The sequence below is a fragment of the Cynocephalus volans genome, chromosome X (assembly GCF_027409185.1).
Source record: "Cynocephalus volans isolate mCynVol1 chromosome X, mCynVol1.pri, whole genome shotgun sequence".
In the NCBI taxonomy this organism is placed as follows: Eukaryota; Metazoa; Chordata; class Mammalia; order Dermoptera; family Cynocephalidae; genus Cynocephalus; species Cynocephalus volans.
The window spans coordinates 79,845,307-79,864,614 of NC_084478.1; the positions used below are offsets into that span (position 1 = coordinate 79,845,307).

Genomic DNA, 19,308 nt, shown 5'->3' on the forward strand with positions numbered 1-19,308 from the left:
CACATGTTGTAGAAGTGCTATTCAGGGAAGGCACAAATGAGAGAACTGGGCTTCCTTTCCCCATTCAACTCTAACTCTTAATGTAAGAGCTCGATCTCAGGCATGATAGGTCATAAATACTGAAACCCTGATCACCTTCACCCCAGCTGGCTCACCAGGCAGAGGTTCCATGCCAAAAGGGCACACGAAGATATTTCAATAGAGTTGCAGGATACAATATGAACATGCAAAAATCAATAGCATTTGTATATACTCCAATAACAAACTAGCAGAAAAAGAAATCAAGAGAGCGAGCCCATTTACAACAGCCACCCAAAAGATAAAAACCCTAGGAATCAATTTAACCAGGGATATGAAAAATCTTTACAATGAGAACTACAAATCACTGCTGAAAAAAATAAAAGGGGACACAAAAAGATGGAAAGACACTCCATGCTCTTGGATTGGAAGAATTAACATTGTGAATATGTCCATACTACCCCAAGCAACCAACAGATTCAACCCCCATCAAAATACCAATGTTATCCTTCACAGAAATAGAAAAACAACCATAACTTTTATATTGAACAGCAAAAGACCCCAAATAGCCAAAGTGATCCTGAGCAAAAAAAATAAACCAGAAATATAATACTTCCCGACTTCAAATTATATTACAATTCTATGGTAACCAAAACAGCATGGTACTGGTGTAAAAACAGACACTTGGATCAATGGAACACAGAGAATCCAAAAATCAACCCACAAACTTACAGCCAACTGATCTTTGAAAGAGGCATCAAGAACATACATTGGGGAAAAGATGGCCTCTTCAATAAATGGTGATGGGAAAACTGGATATCCATATGTAGAAGAATGAAACTAAACATGTACCTCTTGCTATATACCAAAATCAACTCAAAATAGATTAAAGACTTAAAAACAAGACCCCAAACTATAAAAGTCCCAAAGGAAAACATAGGGGAAACACTTCAGGAAGTAGGACTGGTCAAAGATTTTATCAATAACACCCAAAAGCACAGGCAACAACAACAAAAACAAATGGAATTATATCAAACTAAGAAGCTTCTGCCCAGCAAAGGAAGCAATTAACAGAGCAAAAAGACCACCTACAAAATGGGAGAAAATATCTGCAAACTATGCATCCCACAAGGGATTAATATCCAGAATATACAAGAAACTCAAACAACTTAACAGTGAAAGAACAATTAACCGAATTTTAAAAGGGGCAACAGACATGTGAAAAAATGCTCAACATCACTAAGCAGCAGGGAAATGCAAATCAAAACCACACTGAGAGATCATCTCACACCGATTAGACTGGCCATTACCAAAAAGACAGAATAACAAATGCTGGCAAGGATGCAGAGAAAGGGGAACCCTCTAACATTGTTGGTGGGACTATAAATTAGTACAGCCATTATGGAAAACAGTATGGACACTTCTCAAACAACTACAGACAGAACTTCCATATATCCCCCTGCTGGAAATATACCCAAAGGAATGGAAATGATCATGTAGAAGGGATACCTGGACTCACATGTTTATCAGCTCTATTTACAATAGCTAAGAGTTAGAACCAACCTAAATGTCTATAGACGGATGATTGGATAAGGAAAATGTGGTATATATACAAAATGGAATACTACTCTGCCATAAAAAAGAATGAAAGCAACATGGATGAACTTAGAGAAAATTCTGTTAAGTGAAATAAGCCAGGAACAGAAAGAGAAATATAGAATGTATTCACTCATAAGTAGGAGCTAAAAGGAATAGAAATAAATAAATAAGGAAGGAAGGAAGAAACAACAATCAAAATAATTGTTGAACTTTCAAACGGACAGAACAGAACTGAAGTAACCAGAGGAGGGAAAGGGGGAGGGGGAGGGGGCTAGAAAGAAATTGGTAAAGCGCCTCAAAAAATGATTACATTGTGTAATGATAAATACAGCAATTTTCCTGATTTGAGGATCACATATTGCATGCAGGGATTGATGTTCAACACTGTACCCCGCAGACATATACAATCAATTATATTTCAATTAAAAAAACTTTCAAAATGGAGACTAAATAAATACATTCACAGATAAACAAGAAGTGACAGAATTTCTTACAAGCCAATCTGCCTTACAACAAATACAAAGGGAGGTTCTCCAGGTTGAAAGCAAGTGAGAACAGACATCATAATCAAATTATCAAAAACCAAAGACAAAGAATACTGAAAGAGAAAAGAAACACATAATATTCAACGAAGCCCAAATATGCCTCTTAGCAGACTTCTCTGTAGAAATCCCACAGTCCAGAAGAGAATGGGATGATATATTCAATGTGCTGAAAGAAAAACCGTCAGCCAAGAATTCTGTATCCAGCAAAACTAACATTCAAATATGAAGGAGAAATAAAGACATTCCCAGAGAAACAAAACTGAAGGGAATTCATCAACACTGGACCTGACTTACAAGAAATGTTAAAAAGAATTCTTTAATCTGAAAGACAATGCTAAGGAGCATCAAGAAACATTTTAAGGTGCATAACTCATTAGTAAAGTAAGTTTACAAACAATCTCAGAATACTCCAATGTTGTAACGGTGGTGAATAAACCACTTATATCCATAGTATGATTAAAGGGCAAACCTAATAAGACAATAACATATACAACAACCATATAAGAGACAGGCAATATTAAAAGGTGTAACATGAAACAACAAAATGTCAAAAAGTGTGTAGAATGACACCAAAGCACAGAGTTGGCTTTAGTTTTTTTCTTTTATCTTAGATATCAGACTTAAGTCATCATTAGTTTAAAATAATCTGTTATAACTATAACATGTTTTGTAAGTCTCATGGTAACCATAACAGAAAAACTTATAAGAAACATACTAACAACAAATAGTGAGAAATAAAAATATACTGCTAGAGAAAGCTACTCAATCATAAATGAAAACAGTAAGATGAGGGGAAAAAAAGAGATCTGCAAAACAACCAGAAAATAAATAAATAAAAAGTTAGTAACAAGACCCTATATATCAATCATAACTCTAAATGTAAATGGATCAAATGCTCCAATTAAAAGACACTGAGTGGATCCATGAATTATAAAACAAAAATCAAAAATATGCTGCCTACAAGAAACTCACTTCCTCTATAAAGACACACATCAACTGAAAGTGAAAGACAGGAAAAAGATATTTCATGCAAATACAAACCAAAAAAGAGCAGGAGTAGCTATACTTATATCAAATAAAATAGACTTCAAGCCAAGAAAAGTCTGAAAAGATAAGGTCATTATATCATGATAAAGGAATCAATTCAACAAGAGGATATAACAATTCTAAATATATATGCATCCAACATCAGAGCATCCAGATATACAAAGCAATTACAATTGGAGCTAACAGGAAAGGTCGACTCCAACACAATAATAATTGTGGGCTATAAAATCCCACTTTCAACAAAGGACAGATTATCCAGACAGAAAGTTAACCAAGAAACATCAGAATGAATCTCTACTCTACGAGGACTGAATCTAATGGACATTTACAGAACACTTCATCCAACAGATGCAGAATACACATTCTTCTCAGCAGCACACAGAACATTCTCTAGAATTGTTTATGTCACAAAACAAGTCTCAACATACTTTAAAAAACTGAAATCATATCAAATATCTTGTCTAACCACAATGGAATAAAACTAGAAATCAACAACAAAAGGGACTCTGGAAATGGTACAAATATATGGAAATTAAACAACATGATCCTAAACCACAAATTGGTCAAAGAAGAAATCTAAAAGGAAATTTAAAAATTCCTGAAGACAAGTGAAAATAAAAACACAACATATCAGAACCTATGGGATACAACAAAAGCAGTTCTAAGAGGAAATTTTTTAGCAATAAATGCCTACATCATAAAAGACTTCAAATAAACAACCTAATGTTACAACTCAAGGAACTAGAAAAACAAGAATAAACCAAACCCAAAATTGGTAAAAGGAGAGAAATAAAGACAGAGCAGAAATAAATGAATTGGTGATTTAAAAAACAATACAAAAGATTGAAGAAACAAAGAGTTGGTTTTTTAAAAAGATAAACAAAATTGATAAACCTTTAGCTAAAATAATGAAGAAAAAAAGAGAAGACTCAAAATCAAAAATGAAAAAGACATTGCAACTGATATCACAGAAACACAAAGGAGCATAAGAGACTACTACAAACAACGATATGCAAACAAACTAGAAAACCTAGAAGAAATGGATAAATTCCTGGACACATACAACTTACCAAAGGTGAATCATGAAGAATTAGAAAACCTAAAAAGACCGATAATGAGTAATGAGGTGGAAACTAATAAAAAGCCTCCCAACAAAGAAAAGCCCACGATGAGATGAGTTTACTGCTGAATTCTACCAATCACTTAAAAAAGAACTAATACCAATTCTTCTCAAACTCTTCCAAAAAATTAAAGAGGATGGAATACTTCTAAAGTCATTCTATGAGGCCAGCATTACCCTCATACCAAAACCAAAAAAGATAAAACAAAAAAAGTAAACTACAGACGAATATCCCTAGTGAACACAGATGTGAAGCTCCTCAACAAAATGCTAGGAAACAGAATCCAGCAACACATTAAAAAGGTTATTCACCACAATCAAGTAGGATTCAACCCAGTGATGCAAGGATGGTTCAACAAACACAAATAAATAAATGGGATACATCACATCAACAGAATGAGGGAGAAAACCATATGATCGTTTAAATAGACACAGAAAAAGAATTTGATAAAACCTAACACCACTTTGTGATAAAAACACTCAACGGATTAGGTACAGAAGAAATGGACCTCAACACAATAAAGGCCGAATATGACAATCCCATAGCTAATATCATACTGGATGAACAAAAGTTGTAGGCTTTTCCTCTAAGATCTGGAACAAGACAAGGATGCCCACTTTCCCCACCCTTATTCAACATATTACTGGAAGTTCTAGCCAGGGCAATAAGGCAAGAGAAAGCAACAGAGAGCATCCAAATCAGAAAGGAGGAAGTCAAATTATCCCTATTTGCAGATGACATGGTCATATACATAGAAAACCCTAAAGACTACACCAAAAAATTACTATAAGTAATAAATGAATTCAGTATAGAGGGAGAGTACAAAATCAACACACAAAAATCAATAGCCTTCCTATACATCAACAACAAAATAGACAAAGAAATCAAGAAAGCAATCCCATTCACAATAGCTAGCAAAAAAATAAAATACCTAGGAGTAAATTTAATGAAGGAGATGAAAGATCTCTACAAAGAAAACTATAAAACATTGGTGAAAAATACTGAAGAGGACACAAAGAAATGGAAAGATATCCCATGTTCATGGGTTGGAATAATTAAATCATCAAAATGTCCATATTAGTGAAAGCAACCTACACATTCAATGCAATCCCTATGAAAATACAAATGACATTCTTCACAGAAATAGAAAAAAAGATCTTAAAATTTGTACAGAACCACAAAAGACCACATATATCTAAAGCAATCTTGAACAAAAAGAACAAAGTTGGAGGCATCACACTTCCTGACTTCAAAATATACTATAAAGCTACAGTAACATAAACAGAATGGGTACTGGAATAAAAATAGACAAATAGCCAAATGGAACAGAACAGAGAGCCCAGAAATAAACCCATGCACTTACAGCCAACTGATTTTCAACAATGGTTCCAAGAATATATGATGGGGAAAGGAGAGCCTCTTCGATAAATGGTGCTGGGATAAATAGATATATACACGCAGAAGACTGAAACTAGACCCCTATCTGTCACTGATAAGGATTCAATTCTGTCACCCAAGTTTTATGTATTAGAAGCTTAATCTCCACTCTGACTGTTAAGAGGATGGGAAATCCTATTATGGTAATTGGGTAGGGCCTTGAAGAAAGTGATTAGATTCTGAGGACCATGCCCTAATGAATGGATTAATAATGGTGGTCATGGGTGAGGTTCTGAGGGCTTCAAAAGGAGAGCACATAAGAGTCTCTCTTTCTCTGATTCTGCCATCTTGCAATGTGTCACTGAAGCCACCACCATGGAAGACCTTCACCAGATATATCCCCTGGACTTTCGATTTCCTAGCCTCAGAAACTGTAAGCAATAAATTTTGTTTTCTTACAAATTACCCAATTCCAGGTATTTTGTTATAAGCAACAGAAATGGACTAATACACTGACCATACACAAAAATCATCCCGAAATGGATTAAAGATGTAAATTTAAGACCTGAAACTATGAAACTAGTAGGAGAAAACATAAGGGAAATGCTATACAAAATAGGAGTGGGTAGCACTTTCTTGAACAGGACTACAAAGGGACAGGCAACTAAAGCAAAAACGCATAAGGGGCCTACAAACTAAAAAGCTTCTGCACAGCAAGGGGAACTATCAACAGAGACAACCTACAGAATGGGAGAAATGATTTGTAAACTATACATCAGATAAGGGGCTAATATGCAGAATATATAAGGAACTCAAACAACTCAAAAGAAAAAAAAAACATTTAAAAAATGGGCAAAGGACTTGAACAGACATTTCTCAAAAGAAGACATATGAATGGCCAACAGGCACAAGAAAAAATGTTCAAAATCACTAATTATTACAGAAATGCAAATTAAAACCACAATGAGATGTCATCTCACTCCAGTTAGAATGGCTATTACCAACAAGACAAAGAGTAACAAATGCTGGTGAGGATAGGGAGAAAAGGAACTCTCCTGCATTGCTGGTGGGAATGTAAATTGGTACAACCATTGTGGAAAATAGTATGGAGGTTCCTCAGAGAACTAAAAATATATCTACTTTAAGACCCAGCTATCCTACTACTGGGTATATACCTAAAGGAAATGAAATCAATATATCAAAAAAACACCTGGACTCCCATGTGCATCACAGCACTATTCACAATAGCCAAGAGATGAAATCAACCTAAATGCCCATGGATAGATGAATGGATAAAAAAAAAACTGTGGAAACTGTGGTATATATACATAATGGAATACTATTCAGCTATAATAAAAAATGATATCCTATCATTTACAACAACATGGATGGAACTGGAAACCATCATGTTAAGTGAAGTAATAAGTCAGGCACAGAAAGACAAATACCACATGATCTCACTCATATGTGGAATCTTAAAAAAAAAAAAAAATGGTTCTCATAGAAGTAGAGAGTAGAATAATGGTTACCAGAGGCTGGGGATGGGAGTGGGGGGAAGAAGAAGTGGTGGACTAATGGGTACAAAACCCTAATGGGTATCTACCTTAAGTGAAGAATGTATTGAAACAACACACTCACTGTATCCCACAAATATGTACAAGTAAATACTAAAATAAAAAAATGAATAGGAAAAAAAAAAACCCAAAATTCATCTAAGACTAATCATTTTAGCTGATCCTACTCCCCAACACCCCCCCCACACACACACCCTATACTCTGGGATGTCAGACAGCAATAAGTACCAAAGCAGCAATAAAAAAATTTTCCATACTCCTGACAGAGATGCAAAGGAGGAATGGTGGGGAGGAGCATGCTCTTATATTATATTAAGAAGAGAATGAATATTTCTATCAACAGGCAACATGTAAGAATAATAAACAATACATGTTAAAGAAGTAAATAAATTTAGCATGTTAGCTTTTGAAGTCACAGAAGTTTAAACTGCCAAAGTACCCTTCAGTAAATATCAACTTACCTCTATGACAATATTCCTTAATTTACATTCATTTTTTTTGTTTATATTACCTAAGCCAGAAAGAACTTTCTTCATAGTTATTCTGATTGTAGGTTTTTACTCCAAAATTGTAACAGAGAATATGAAGATATCCTGTCTGCAATCCAAAAAGAAAAAAGAAAAAGCATCAGATTCATGTTCCTTAACGTTAAAAACTATAGCTGTTTAGTCCTTTTTTTTCTTGGTGGCTGGCCAGTACGGGAGATCCAAACCCTTGACTTCGATGTTACAACATCTCACTCTAACCAACTGAGCTAACTGGCCAGCTTGTTTAGTCTCTAAAACATACTTAACATGCTCTGTACATCAAAATAACTTCCTTATTAAAATCTCTCAATTTATATAAAGAAGAGCTACAAAACATTCAGGTTGGGGCATTACTTATGTATACAAAAGCATTACAATAGATTACTAATAGAACTTGAAAGGTCCTTTGTAACAGAAAATGAGAAACCCAATCACTACCCAGCAAAAAGACAGGCTTCAGCTTGCCAGAGTCAGTAAAAGTCATCAGAGCAGAAAGTATGCTCAAAGACAAAAAAATCAATAGTAAGGAGAGAAAAATGAATGATTCTTTTTCAAAATTAATACATCTTTAAAAAATTCTAAGTTTCAGAAATATGTCCAAACCACTATCCAGTCATAAGACTTATTCAGAAATAATTAGTTTAATGGACACTTTAGAAACAACAAAAATTTTCATTACATAAATTACCACTGAGATGAAAGTAGGAACAAGTCTGTAAATGGTGCCACAGGAAAATACTCTTATGGGTTAATCAGCACTCCCCTTGCATCAATGCCATGTTTAATAGATTTTTTGTCTCTTGAAATACTGGGAAATGGCATGGGAGAAATTTCAATTCTAATAATTTATCCAAAGTATTTATAGAAACCACCTATCCAGAATTTGATTATACTCATATGAAGGAGTCCTTTAGAAGCTTTACCTGAGTAAAAAGCAGATCCTCAATTAAGAATCCAAGATCTGAGGCAAGTTATTCTTAAGTAATGTATAAAGACCTGTCTCGCTTCAAAAAGTTTCTCTTTGAATTACAGTAAATTCAGAAAATAGTTCTGTGTGCATTCTTAAGCACATCTGATATACTGTATATTTGAATCTAAAATAAAGAATAATCTTGGAAATGTGGGTCTGGCAAGAGTCCAGAGGTATTTAAACACATTCCTGACCCTTCATCAGTAACAGCTTAACTCATTACATGCCCCAGATCTCACAGGTTCACACAGGGTCATGCCAATAATGTAGCTATACTGGAATAATGCAGTTCACACACACTTGCTACAGAGAAGCCTTGTACCAAGAAAAATGGAAAATAAAATTTCTGATTTATGTGTACTGAGCTTTTATTTTATTTCCTCAGTATTTATGTCTCTGACCTCACAATCCCTTCAAGTGCACTTACATTAAATGCTACTTCCTAGGGGAGAAAACAATACACAATAACAAACTTCTAACAAAGCTACAAAAGACTAAAAGATCTTTCAAGAGACCTGCAGCATTTCTGAATATAATCACAAAAAAGTTTTTACAACCAATATTACTGCATTCTCTCATTCATTCACTTACACATTCAATAACTATTTACTAAGCATCTCCCATCTAGTAGGCATTAGAGATACATCAGTGAAGAAAACAGACAAATATCCCTGTCCTCATGAAACATTTCTAACATAGGGTATGAAGTACTAAGATTCACAAAAGTATCTGTTTAAAGAATATGTTCCTAGCCTTCCATAAAGTGCTAATATCTCATTTTGCAAGCAAGGACACAATGGTAAAAATAATACTAAGAAGGTATATCTATAAATCTATTGTAAATATACAGAAAGGGACCTATGGGAGCTCCAGAACACAAGGGATCTCTAGAATCTCTAGCCATTGCTACATCAACTAGCCCAGAAATGACACCTCCAACCTAATACATAATGTTACAATGCCAACATGAGACTATATAGAATGATGATAAACCCAATTAGCTATTGCTGCTAAAAATGAGTTTGATCACTGACTTTCCAGTTCAGTACGAGGCTTTTTATTTTTAATAAACTAAAAAACGTATTTTTCTGCAACTTACTTTGCAAATTAGGCTTTCAAAATTTAGAAAAAGCAAACTGCTTTTTCTATCAACAGGCAACATGTAAGAATAATAATAACTGCTGTGTTTTCAATGTACCCCTAAGCTCATGTTGGGGAACTTAACTCCCAATATGGTGGTAGAAGGTGGGGCCAACATGTTGGGGCAAGGTAGGACCTTTTCCAAGAGGTGAGTGGATCTCGAGGACTGTTCCCTCATGAATGGACTGATCCATTCATGGAGTAATGGGTTGATGGTTTAAAGGGTTGTCATGGGTGTGGTTCTGATGGGTTCATAAGGAGAGCTAGTAAGAAGCTTAGCTCTCTTGCTGTTGGGATTATCACCATGAGATAGCCTGCATTGCCATGGGACACTATACAGAGCCCCCGCCAAGAAGAAGGCCCTCATCAGATGTGTGCCCCGGACTTCGCAGCCTCCAAAACTGTAAGAAATAAATTTCATTTCCTTATAAATTACCCAGTTTCAGGAAGTTTGTTATAAGCAACAGAAACAGACTAATATACAAACCTCCTATTCTTTTTTCAGTCCCAAGTTTCCAAGCTATTTTTCTTTCTGATTTTGTTGTCTTTTAAACATTTACACATCATGTATTTTATACATTTTGTTCAATTATACTAGTGTGGCAAAAATTGAATGATAATTGCCTGGCTTTAAGACATTTACCCTCGGGCCGGCCCGTGGCTCACTCGGGAGAGTGCGGTGCTGATAACACCAAGGCCAGGGGTTCGGATCCTATATAGGGATGGCCGGTTGGCTCACTAGCTGAGCGTGGTGTTGACAACACCAAGCCAAGGGTTGATATCCCCTTACCGGTCATCTTTTTTAAAAAAAAAAAAAGACATTTACCCTCCAACCCCTCCCTTATTCAGCTTTCTCTAATCCTCAGATATCTCAGTAATAATCAACAATAGCTCATTAGTTATTTCTTGGGGTGCTCTCTAAGATACAAACATACACAACCAATTTTCAAAATAAGTTTCTCTGCCTCTGAATAACAATACAGGGTTACCTTCTCCCTTCATGCCAGCACTTCACAGTGATTCCTAATCTAGTTTGGGGATACAGGAAAAATGTCTCACAACAAAGTTGGTTTATTCAATTTATTATTTCTTTTTAAGTGAACAACATTCTGTTAATTCTTCTCCAACATTTATCTCATCATTTCCTATCATTATAAGATTTCCTGCCCTAGATTTTCAGGTCCCTTGTCTAGACCTTAAGCCAATCAAAAACAGACATTTTTAAATAATTTTATTGATCTTTAGAATTAAAAGCATGATTTTCCTAACAGTATAGTTCCATCGACCACCTTCCAAATAAAATACAAACTCTTAACTCTGGACTTAAAGGCCCTTTACAAGTAGCCCCATCCTAATGAAGGCATACTTACTCTTCAGTTACATATCATCCTGCATCCTTTGATTCAGCCCTTTACTCTCTCTACATTTGGTTTACCCTTTACTATCCCTAACACTGTGCAAGATACCACAAGTTTTCTTTCCCTGAATACTATTCAAGAATTTCCTTTCATATCATTCAGTATATAACTCAATGTGCATTTACTCTACAAAACATATTAAAGAAAGGTCTCTGTCCTCTAGTAATTTATAATCTGAAACAGATAGCAACAAGGCCAGAGTCAAAAAAGACAGTAAAAACATGTAAATGTAAATGATCCAAGAAACTTTATAGATAAAATTACTAGAAGAATGTTAAGAGAAGTCAGAGAAAGTGCTGGATATTAAATAAACACTTAAAATAAACCGCATTCTTATATATTAGTAACAGTTTAAAAATATAATCTTTAAAATATATTACTTATGACAGCAATTGAATGCAAAATATCTTTATAAAAAAATACAAAACGATGTTGAAGGACATTTTAAAACATTATATAAATAGAATATATCACATTCACAGATACAGTGATCCAAGATTATAAAGATAGTGGAACTCTCTAAATCAATCTATAAATTCTATGCCATTTAAATCAATACCCCAATAGAGCTTTTCACCAAACTGGACAAGCTAACTCTAAAATGAATATAAAAGAGTAAATGGTCAAGAACAGCTAATGTAATGCTGAAGAACAACAAAGTAGAAGGACTTCCTTATCAAAACTGTACTGCGTTAAATAATGTACCCTAAAATTCACATCCACCTGAAACCTATGAATGTGACCTTATTTACAAATAGGGTCTTTGCAGTGTAATCGAAGTGATACTGGATTAGGGTGGGCAGAAATCCAACATGACCGCTGTCCTCAGAAAAGCATGTGAAAATAATATGTAATCCTAAAAATGTTCATCTAACCCACAGAAAGGTGGGAAACACCAAACAGAGGAACAAAACACAGAGGGAACAAATAGAAAACAAGAAAAAAAAGCCACCATTAAATTCTTGTTAAAGACTCTAAATTGAGCACACACATTAACCACAGCTCTGTCCTGAAACCCTACTAAAATGGAAATAAAAACTATTTTTTTCAAAATGCATAAAACTTACCATCTTATCCATTTTTAAGTGTATAGTTCAGTAGTGTTAATTACATTCAAATTGTTTTGTAACACAGCAAAGGAAACAACAGAGTGAAATGACAACCTACAGAGAGGGAAAAAATTTTTGCTAACTATGTATCCAACAAGAGATTAACATCCATAATATACAAGGAACTCAAAAAATTACACAGTAAAATAACAAATAACCCAATTAAAAAATGGGCAAAGGAGCTGAATAGACATTTTTCAAAGGAAGACAGAGAGATGACCAAGAGATACATGAAAAAATGCTCAACATCACTAGTCATCAGGGAAATGAAAATTAAAACCACACTGAGATATCATCTCACCCCAGTTAGATTGGTTATAATCAAAAAGACAGAGAATAACAAATGGTGGCTAGGATGAAGAGAGAAGGGAATGCTCATACACTGTTGGTGGGACTGTAAATTGGTACAACCACTAGGGAAAACAGTATGGAGGATTCTCAAACAACTACAGATAGATCTTCCACACAATCCTTCAATCCCACATCTGGGTATATACCCAGAGTATTGGAAATCATCATGTTGAAAGGATACCTGCACTCCCATGTTCATCATAGCTCTGTTTATAATACCCAAGACATGGAGCCAGCCCAAATGTCCATCGATGGATGATTGGATATGAAAAATGTGGTATATCTACACAATGGAATACTACTCTGCTATAAAAGAGAATGAAATACTGCCATTTGCAACAAGAGGGATGGACCTAGAGAGAATTATATTAAGTGAAACAAGTCAGACACAGAGAGAGAAATATCACATGTTCTCACTTTTTTGTGGGAGCTAAAAATAAATAAATGCACAAACAACCGGGGGGGAGGTGGGGGGGGAGAAGACACAACAATTACAATTCCTTGAAGCTGATAAGACAAGCAAACAGAAAGGAGATTTGTTGAGAGGGAGTGGGGGAGAAGGAGGAGGGAGGGAGGTTTCGGAAATGGGCTGCAATAATCAACCACATTGTATATTGACAAAATAAAATAAATTTTTTTTAAAAAAAGAGTGGAGTGGGAAAAGGGGGATGGGGCGGGAGGTCAGGGATAATTGGGTGGGTGATGCAGGGTATTATCACAATTTCTTTTTTTTTTTTTTCCCCGACCAGTAAAGGGATTGCAACCCTCGGCACAGTATCATCCACACCCACGCTCAGCCAGTGAGCACAAGGGCCATCCCTATATAGGATCCGAACCCACGGCCTCGGTGCTACCAGCGATGCACTCTCCAAGTGAGCCACAGGGCCGGCCCTATAATCACAATTTCAGGGACTGGACATGCTGCCAGTTTGAATCTGGCAATCCCATCTTAGGCACAAGTGGTGACAATTTGCTTTGTACCCCATAAATATTCATAACCAATAAAAAAAACACATTTTTTAAAAATTAAATAAATAAATGGTTGATTTTATGATATGTGAATTTCACCTCCATTTTTAAAGATTTTTTGAAAACCTGTGATAAGTCAATAAATGTGATACACCACATCCATAAAACCAAAGACAAAGACCATATGATCATTTCTATAGAAAATGACAAAATTCAACATTCATTCAGGATAAAGACTCTCTACAAGGTAGGTATAGACAGAAAATATCTCAACATAATTAAAGCCATATATGATAAGCCCACTGCCAATATCATCCAGAATGGGGAAAAGCTGAAAGCTTTTCATTTAAAAACAGGAAAAAGACAAGGATGCCCACTCTCACCACTCCTACTTATCACAGTGTTGGAAGTATTAGCCAGAGCAATCAGAGAAGAGAAGGAAATAAAGGGCATCCATATTGGAAAAGATGAAATCAAATGTCCCTGTTTACAGATGATATGATCCCATATATCGAACAGCCTAAAGCCTCCACAAAAAACTCTCTGAGTTGATAAATGATTTCAGCAAAGCTGCAGGATACAAAGTCAACACACAAAAATCAGTAGCATTTCTATACTCCAACAGTGAACATGCAGAAAAAGAAATCAAGAAAGGTAGCCCATTTACACTAGCCACCAAAAAAATAAAATACTTAGGAATAAAGCTAACCAAGGATGTGAAAAATCTCTACAATGAGAACAACAAACCACTGTTGAGAGAAATTAAAGAGAACACAAGAAGATGGAAAGATATCCCATGCTCTTGGATTGGAAAAATTAACATTGTGAAATGTCCATACTCCCCAAAGTGACCTACAAACTCAATACAATCCCCATCAAAATTCGATGACATTTTTCTCTGAAATGGAAAAAACTATCCAGACATTTATATAGAATAACAACAGACCACGAATAGCTAAAGCAATTCTGAGCAAAAAAATAAAGCTGAGGGCAAAACACAACTGGACCCTAAACTATAATACAAAGCTATAATAACCAAAACAGCATGGTACTGGCATAAAAACAAACTCACAGATAAATGGAACAGAATAGAGAATCCGGAAATCAACCCATACACCTACAGCCATCTGATCTTTGAAAAAGGCACCAAGTCTACACACTGGGGAAGAGACTGCCTCTTCCGCAAATAGTGCAGGGAAAACTGGATATCCATATGCAGGAGAATGAAACTAGACCCATACCACTCACCATATACCAAAATCAACTCAAAAAGGATTAAAGAATTAAATATACATCCCAAAACAATACAACTCCTTAAAGAAAACATAGGGGAAACACTCCAGGAAGTAGGATTGGGTACAGACTTCATGAATATGACTCCAAAAGCACAGGCAACTAAAGGGAAAATAAACAAATGGGATTATATCAAACTAAAAAGCTTCTGCACAGCAAAAGAAACAATTAACAGAGTGAAAGACAACCAACAGAGTGGGAGAGAATATTTGCAAAATATACATCTGACAAAGGATAAATATCCAGAATAAACAAGGAACTCAAACAACTTTACAGCAAAAAACCAAGTAACCCAAATTAAAAATGGGAAAAGGAACTAAAAAGGCATTTCTCAAAGGAAGATATACGAATGACCAAAAGACACATGAAAAAATGCTCAACATCACTCAGCATTCTGGAAATGCAAATCAAAACCACACTGAGATACCATCTCACTCTAGTTAGGATGGCTAATATCCAAAAGACTGAGAATGTTAAATGCTGGCAAGGTTGCAGAAAAAAAAGAACCCTCCTACACTGTTGGTGGCACTGCAAAATGGTGCAGACTTTATGGAAAATGGTATGGAGGTTCCTCAAACAATTACAGATAGATCTACCATGTGACCCAGCTATTCCATTGCTGGGAATATAACCAGAGAATGGAAATCATCATGTTGAATGGATACCTGTACTCCCATGTTTATTGCAGCACTATTTACAATAGCCAAGAATTTGAACCAGCCCAAAAGTCCATCATCAGATGAGTGGATACAGAAATTGTGGTATATCTACACAATGGAATTCTACTCTGCTATAAAAAAGAATGAAATACTACCATTCACAGCAACATGGATGGACTTAGAAAAAACTATATTAAGTGCAATAAGTCAGGCACAGAAAGAAAAACACCACATGTTCTCACTTATTTGTGGGGGACTAAAAATAAATAAATAAATAAATACACAAGCAAATGGGGGGGCAGGGAAGAAGACACAACAATCACAATTCCTTCAACTTGTTAAGACAGTGAACAGATATAATGTTGATGGGTGGGAGGGGGGAGAGGGAATGGGGAAGGAGTAATTGGTAAAGGGACATGAAAATCAACTATATTGTATATTGATAAAGTAAAAAATAAATAAATAAATAATAATTTTAAAAAATTTTTAAAAACTTGTGCATGAATGTTTATAACAGCTTCATAATAGCAGAGGCAACAACCCAAATGTCCATCAAGTGATTCATGAATAAATAAAATGTCCTATACCCATACCATGGAATATTATAACAGATAAATGTATAGAGAAAGAAAGCAGATTAGGTGCTGGTAAGAGCAAGAAATTAGGAGTGACTGTAATATGTATGAGATTTCCTTTAAGGGTTTTTAAATGTTTTGAAACTAGATAAATGTGATGGTTGCACAACATTGTGAATACACTAAATGCCACTGAATTGTACACTTTAGCTCTAAAATGGTTAATTTATGTTAAGTAAATTTTGCCTCATTAAATATGAAAGATAATCTTGTAGAAGAAAAAGAATGAATATGGCATCCAATTTATCTATAGTCATATCAGAAGCTACAAAACAATGTAACTGATGCTTTCAAAATGCTCAGAGAAAATTTTTTCCAACCCAAAATTTTATATCTAGTCAAAGTATGAATTAAGTGTGATGGTAGGATAAAAATATGTTTAGACATGCAAAGTCTTTAAACAATTTACATCCCATGCAACCATTCTCAGGAAGCTACTGGAGGATATGCCCCACAAAAATGAGTGAGTAAAACCAGAAAAAGAAAGACATAGGACTCAAAAAACAGAGATCCAATCTAAGATAGAGCTGTAGGGAATTACCAAGTCAATGGAGGAGCAAAATCAGAAAACAACAACTCTACAACATACCTAGACAGGAACCTGTCCAGATTAGAGCATATTGGACACTATGGCAGTGATTTCTTCAACAAACTGAAACTGATAAAATAACTAATATGTTCTAACATATTGAAAGGAAATTTACATAATTCAGATAAATAATACTAATCACACAGAATACTAAGTGATAGGGAATAGCAATATAATTACTAACTCCACAGAAAGCAAAATATTGTGCAGGAAAAAAAGTGATCATAGTACCTTTTATGGTTAAACTATGAATAGTATTTATATAAACACTACAGTGTAAATATTAAATATTAATCTACCCAAAACTATGGTATAACTATACAGAAATGAAGGCATGACAGGAAGTGGGCATATGTGTACTGGGGATACATATAGGGAAGCAGAAAAGGAGCTAAATTCATCTTTTAAAGTGAGAAGTCAATAGATAATATCTAAAAGTAAAAAAATCAAGAAGCAACGAGAACACTATTTACAGATATGGAGGTAAATACCAAAAGAACCACCTAAAATAACTAAAAGTAGCTATTAGGTGAGCTAAAAGTGGGGAGAGGGGTACCACTGATTTTGTAACAATAATTATACACTTATTTTCTCTTTAAATAACTTACACATATACACTGATAAAAAATACAAATTACACATAATAAGTAAACAAAAAGTAAGCTACACACATTAAAAACTAATAGCAACAGCCTGAGCTGAAAAATTAACAAACAAAAAAAATTGATATTTGTTATAAGTATTAATATTCTAATGGCTACATAAAGAGCCTCACTGCAGCAAACAACATGAACAAATCTGGCCAAGTTTTCCATACACTGTAGGTATTTAGTTTAAAAGTATATAACTCACTTAAAATTTAATGGAACATGTCATTACAAATATTCCAATGAGTCATTTTTAAGGCTCAAATGATTTTGAGTTTGGAATGAAAGTAGATTCCCTTAAGTGAATTACACTCTCTCTAATACACAAAGCAGTGGGTAGAAGGGGTCACGGAAAGTAATTACATGCCTGCTAGCCATAACAAGTAGAAAACTGAATTTTACTTCCAGAGGAACAATTCATTTATGTGCCATGAGATTGGATTTTACAACAGAGAGAAATGTACAAACTATTACACATTATGTTTCAAAGATTTGGCTACAAAATGGTAAACTTAAATAGGCAAAGGAGAAGAAAAGAATTGTAATAAATATTAAGCACTCCAGACCTCATTCAGAAGCTTTGTGCCTCTACAGAGCAGTAACTAAATCTAGCTGTATCTTGAACGAATTACTCAAAGGATTTCAGGGACCAATTGGCCATTTTCTTTGTGTAAATAAAAGTTTCACAATGAAGTAAAACTCTACACTGAAGATAAATTCTAAAGGAAACTAAAGAATGAAATGATAAACATGAGCCAGAACACACAGTCCAACTAATCAAAACATAATTTTGATTAAGAATCCAAACTTTGAGGAGAAAGAGGTAAAGAACTAAGTAAATAAACTACTACCAGAGACTTTTGCTATAAAAAAAAAATACACACATGGACACACATACCCTCTGGACTGTGGCCCAGGGTTTCTTTAAATTGAGGGTTGGAATTTTTCTTGAAGGAACCTTTGAGACCATGTTGTCACACACTCTCATTTTACAAATGTGGACAGTGATTTTCAGAAAAGGGTCTCACAACTAACTACAATAGTGAGTAGCTCCTTGTGTAATTACAAGAATCTCAAATAGCAAAAAATTCTCTATTTTATACTTACAAAGGTAAGTATATGCAAACACTATTTTTAAATAAAAGCTCCAAATAGAAGAATTTTCTGCCTCTCATTAAACAAGGAAGTTCCACTAAACAAAACATCACTATGTTCCAATTACTCCAGTTAATTTTTTCCTATGCACCTATAAAAGCTAAGCACTAAAACATTATTTCTGACCATTTCATTGATTTTACAACACCTCCATCAAGCTTCTAAAACTGTTGTGTGGCATACATTTACTTTAAAATAGAAGCTAATTCTGTTTAACTTGCTTTAGAGTATTTTTTCGTTTGAGGTTTTCTAGAAATTCATAAAGCCATCTTAAAAGGACTGGAGACATCTTGATGTCAAGTCATCTATGTCTGATATCCAGTTTTTGTGTACTTTCTCTTCCTGTAGCAGTAGCCACTTGAATTCCACATATTTCAGGAATTTATTTTTATAGTTCTTTACTTTTCCAGAGGGACAAAGACTCTGAGGACTGAGTGGTCTCCCTGGAAAGATTTTATGCAATCATTCTAGTATAAGAAAGTATTATTCATCTAACCAGGGGATGAGTATGTACAGTCAGAGCACAAACAGGGTGAGAGTATATCGACATGAACTAATGGTATGG

The 19,308-nt window shown here is 34.8% G+C and overlaps 1 protein-coding gene across 1 annotated transcript in view; it reads right to left on the reverse strand.

Annotated features, from left to right (window-relative positions):
* Positions 1–19,308, reverse strand: part of TEX11 (testis expressed 11) — a 323,127-nt gene that overhangs the window by 242,420 nt on the left and 61,399 nt on the right. Inside the window, exon 8 of the mRNA XM_063084664.1 lies at positions 7,793–7,878. Within this exon, the coding sequence (XP_062940734.1) occupies positions 7,793–7,878 (86 nt within the window). The remainder of the gene's footprint in view (positions 1–7,792; positions 7,879–19,308) is intronic.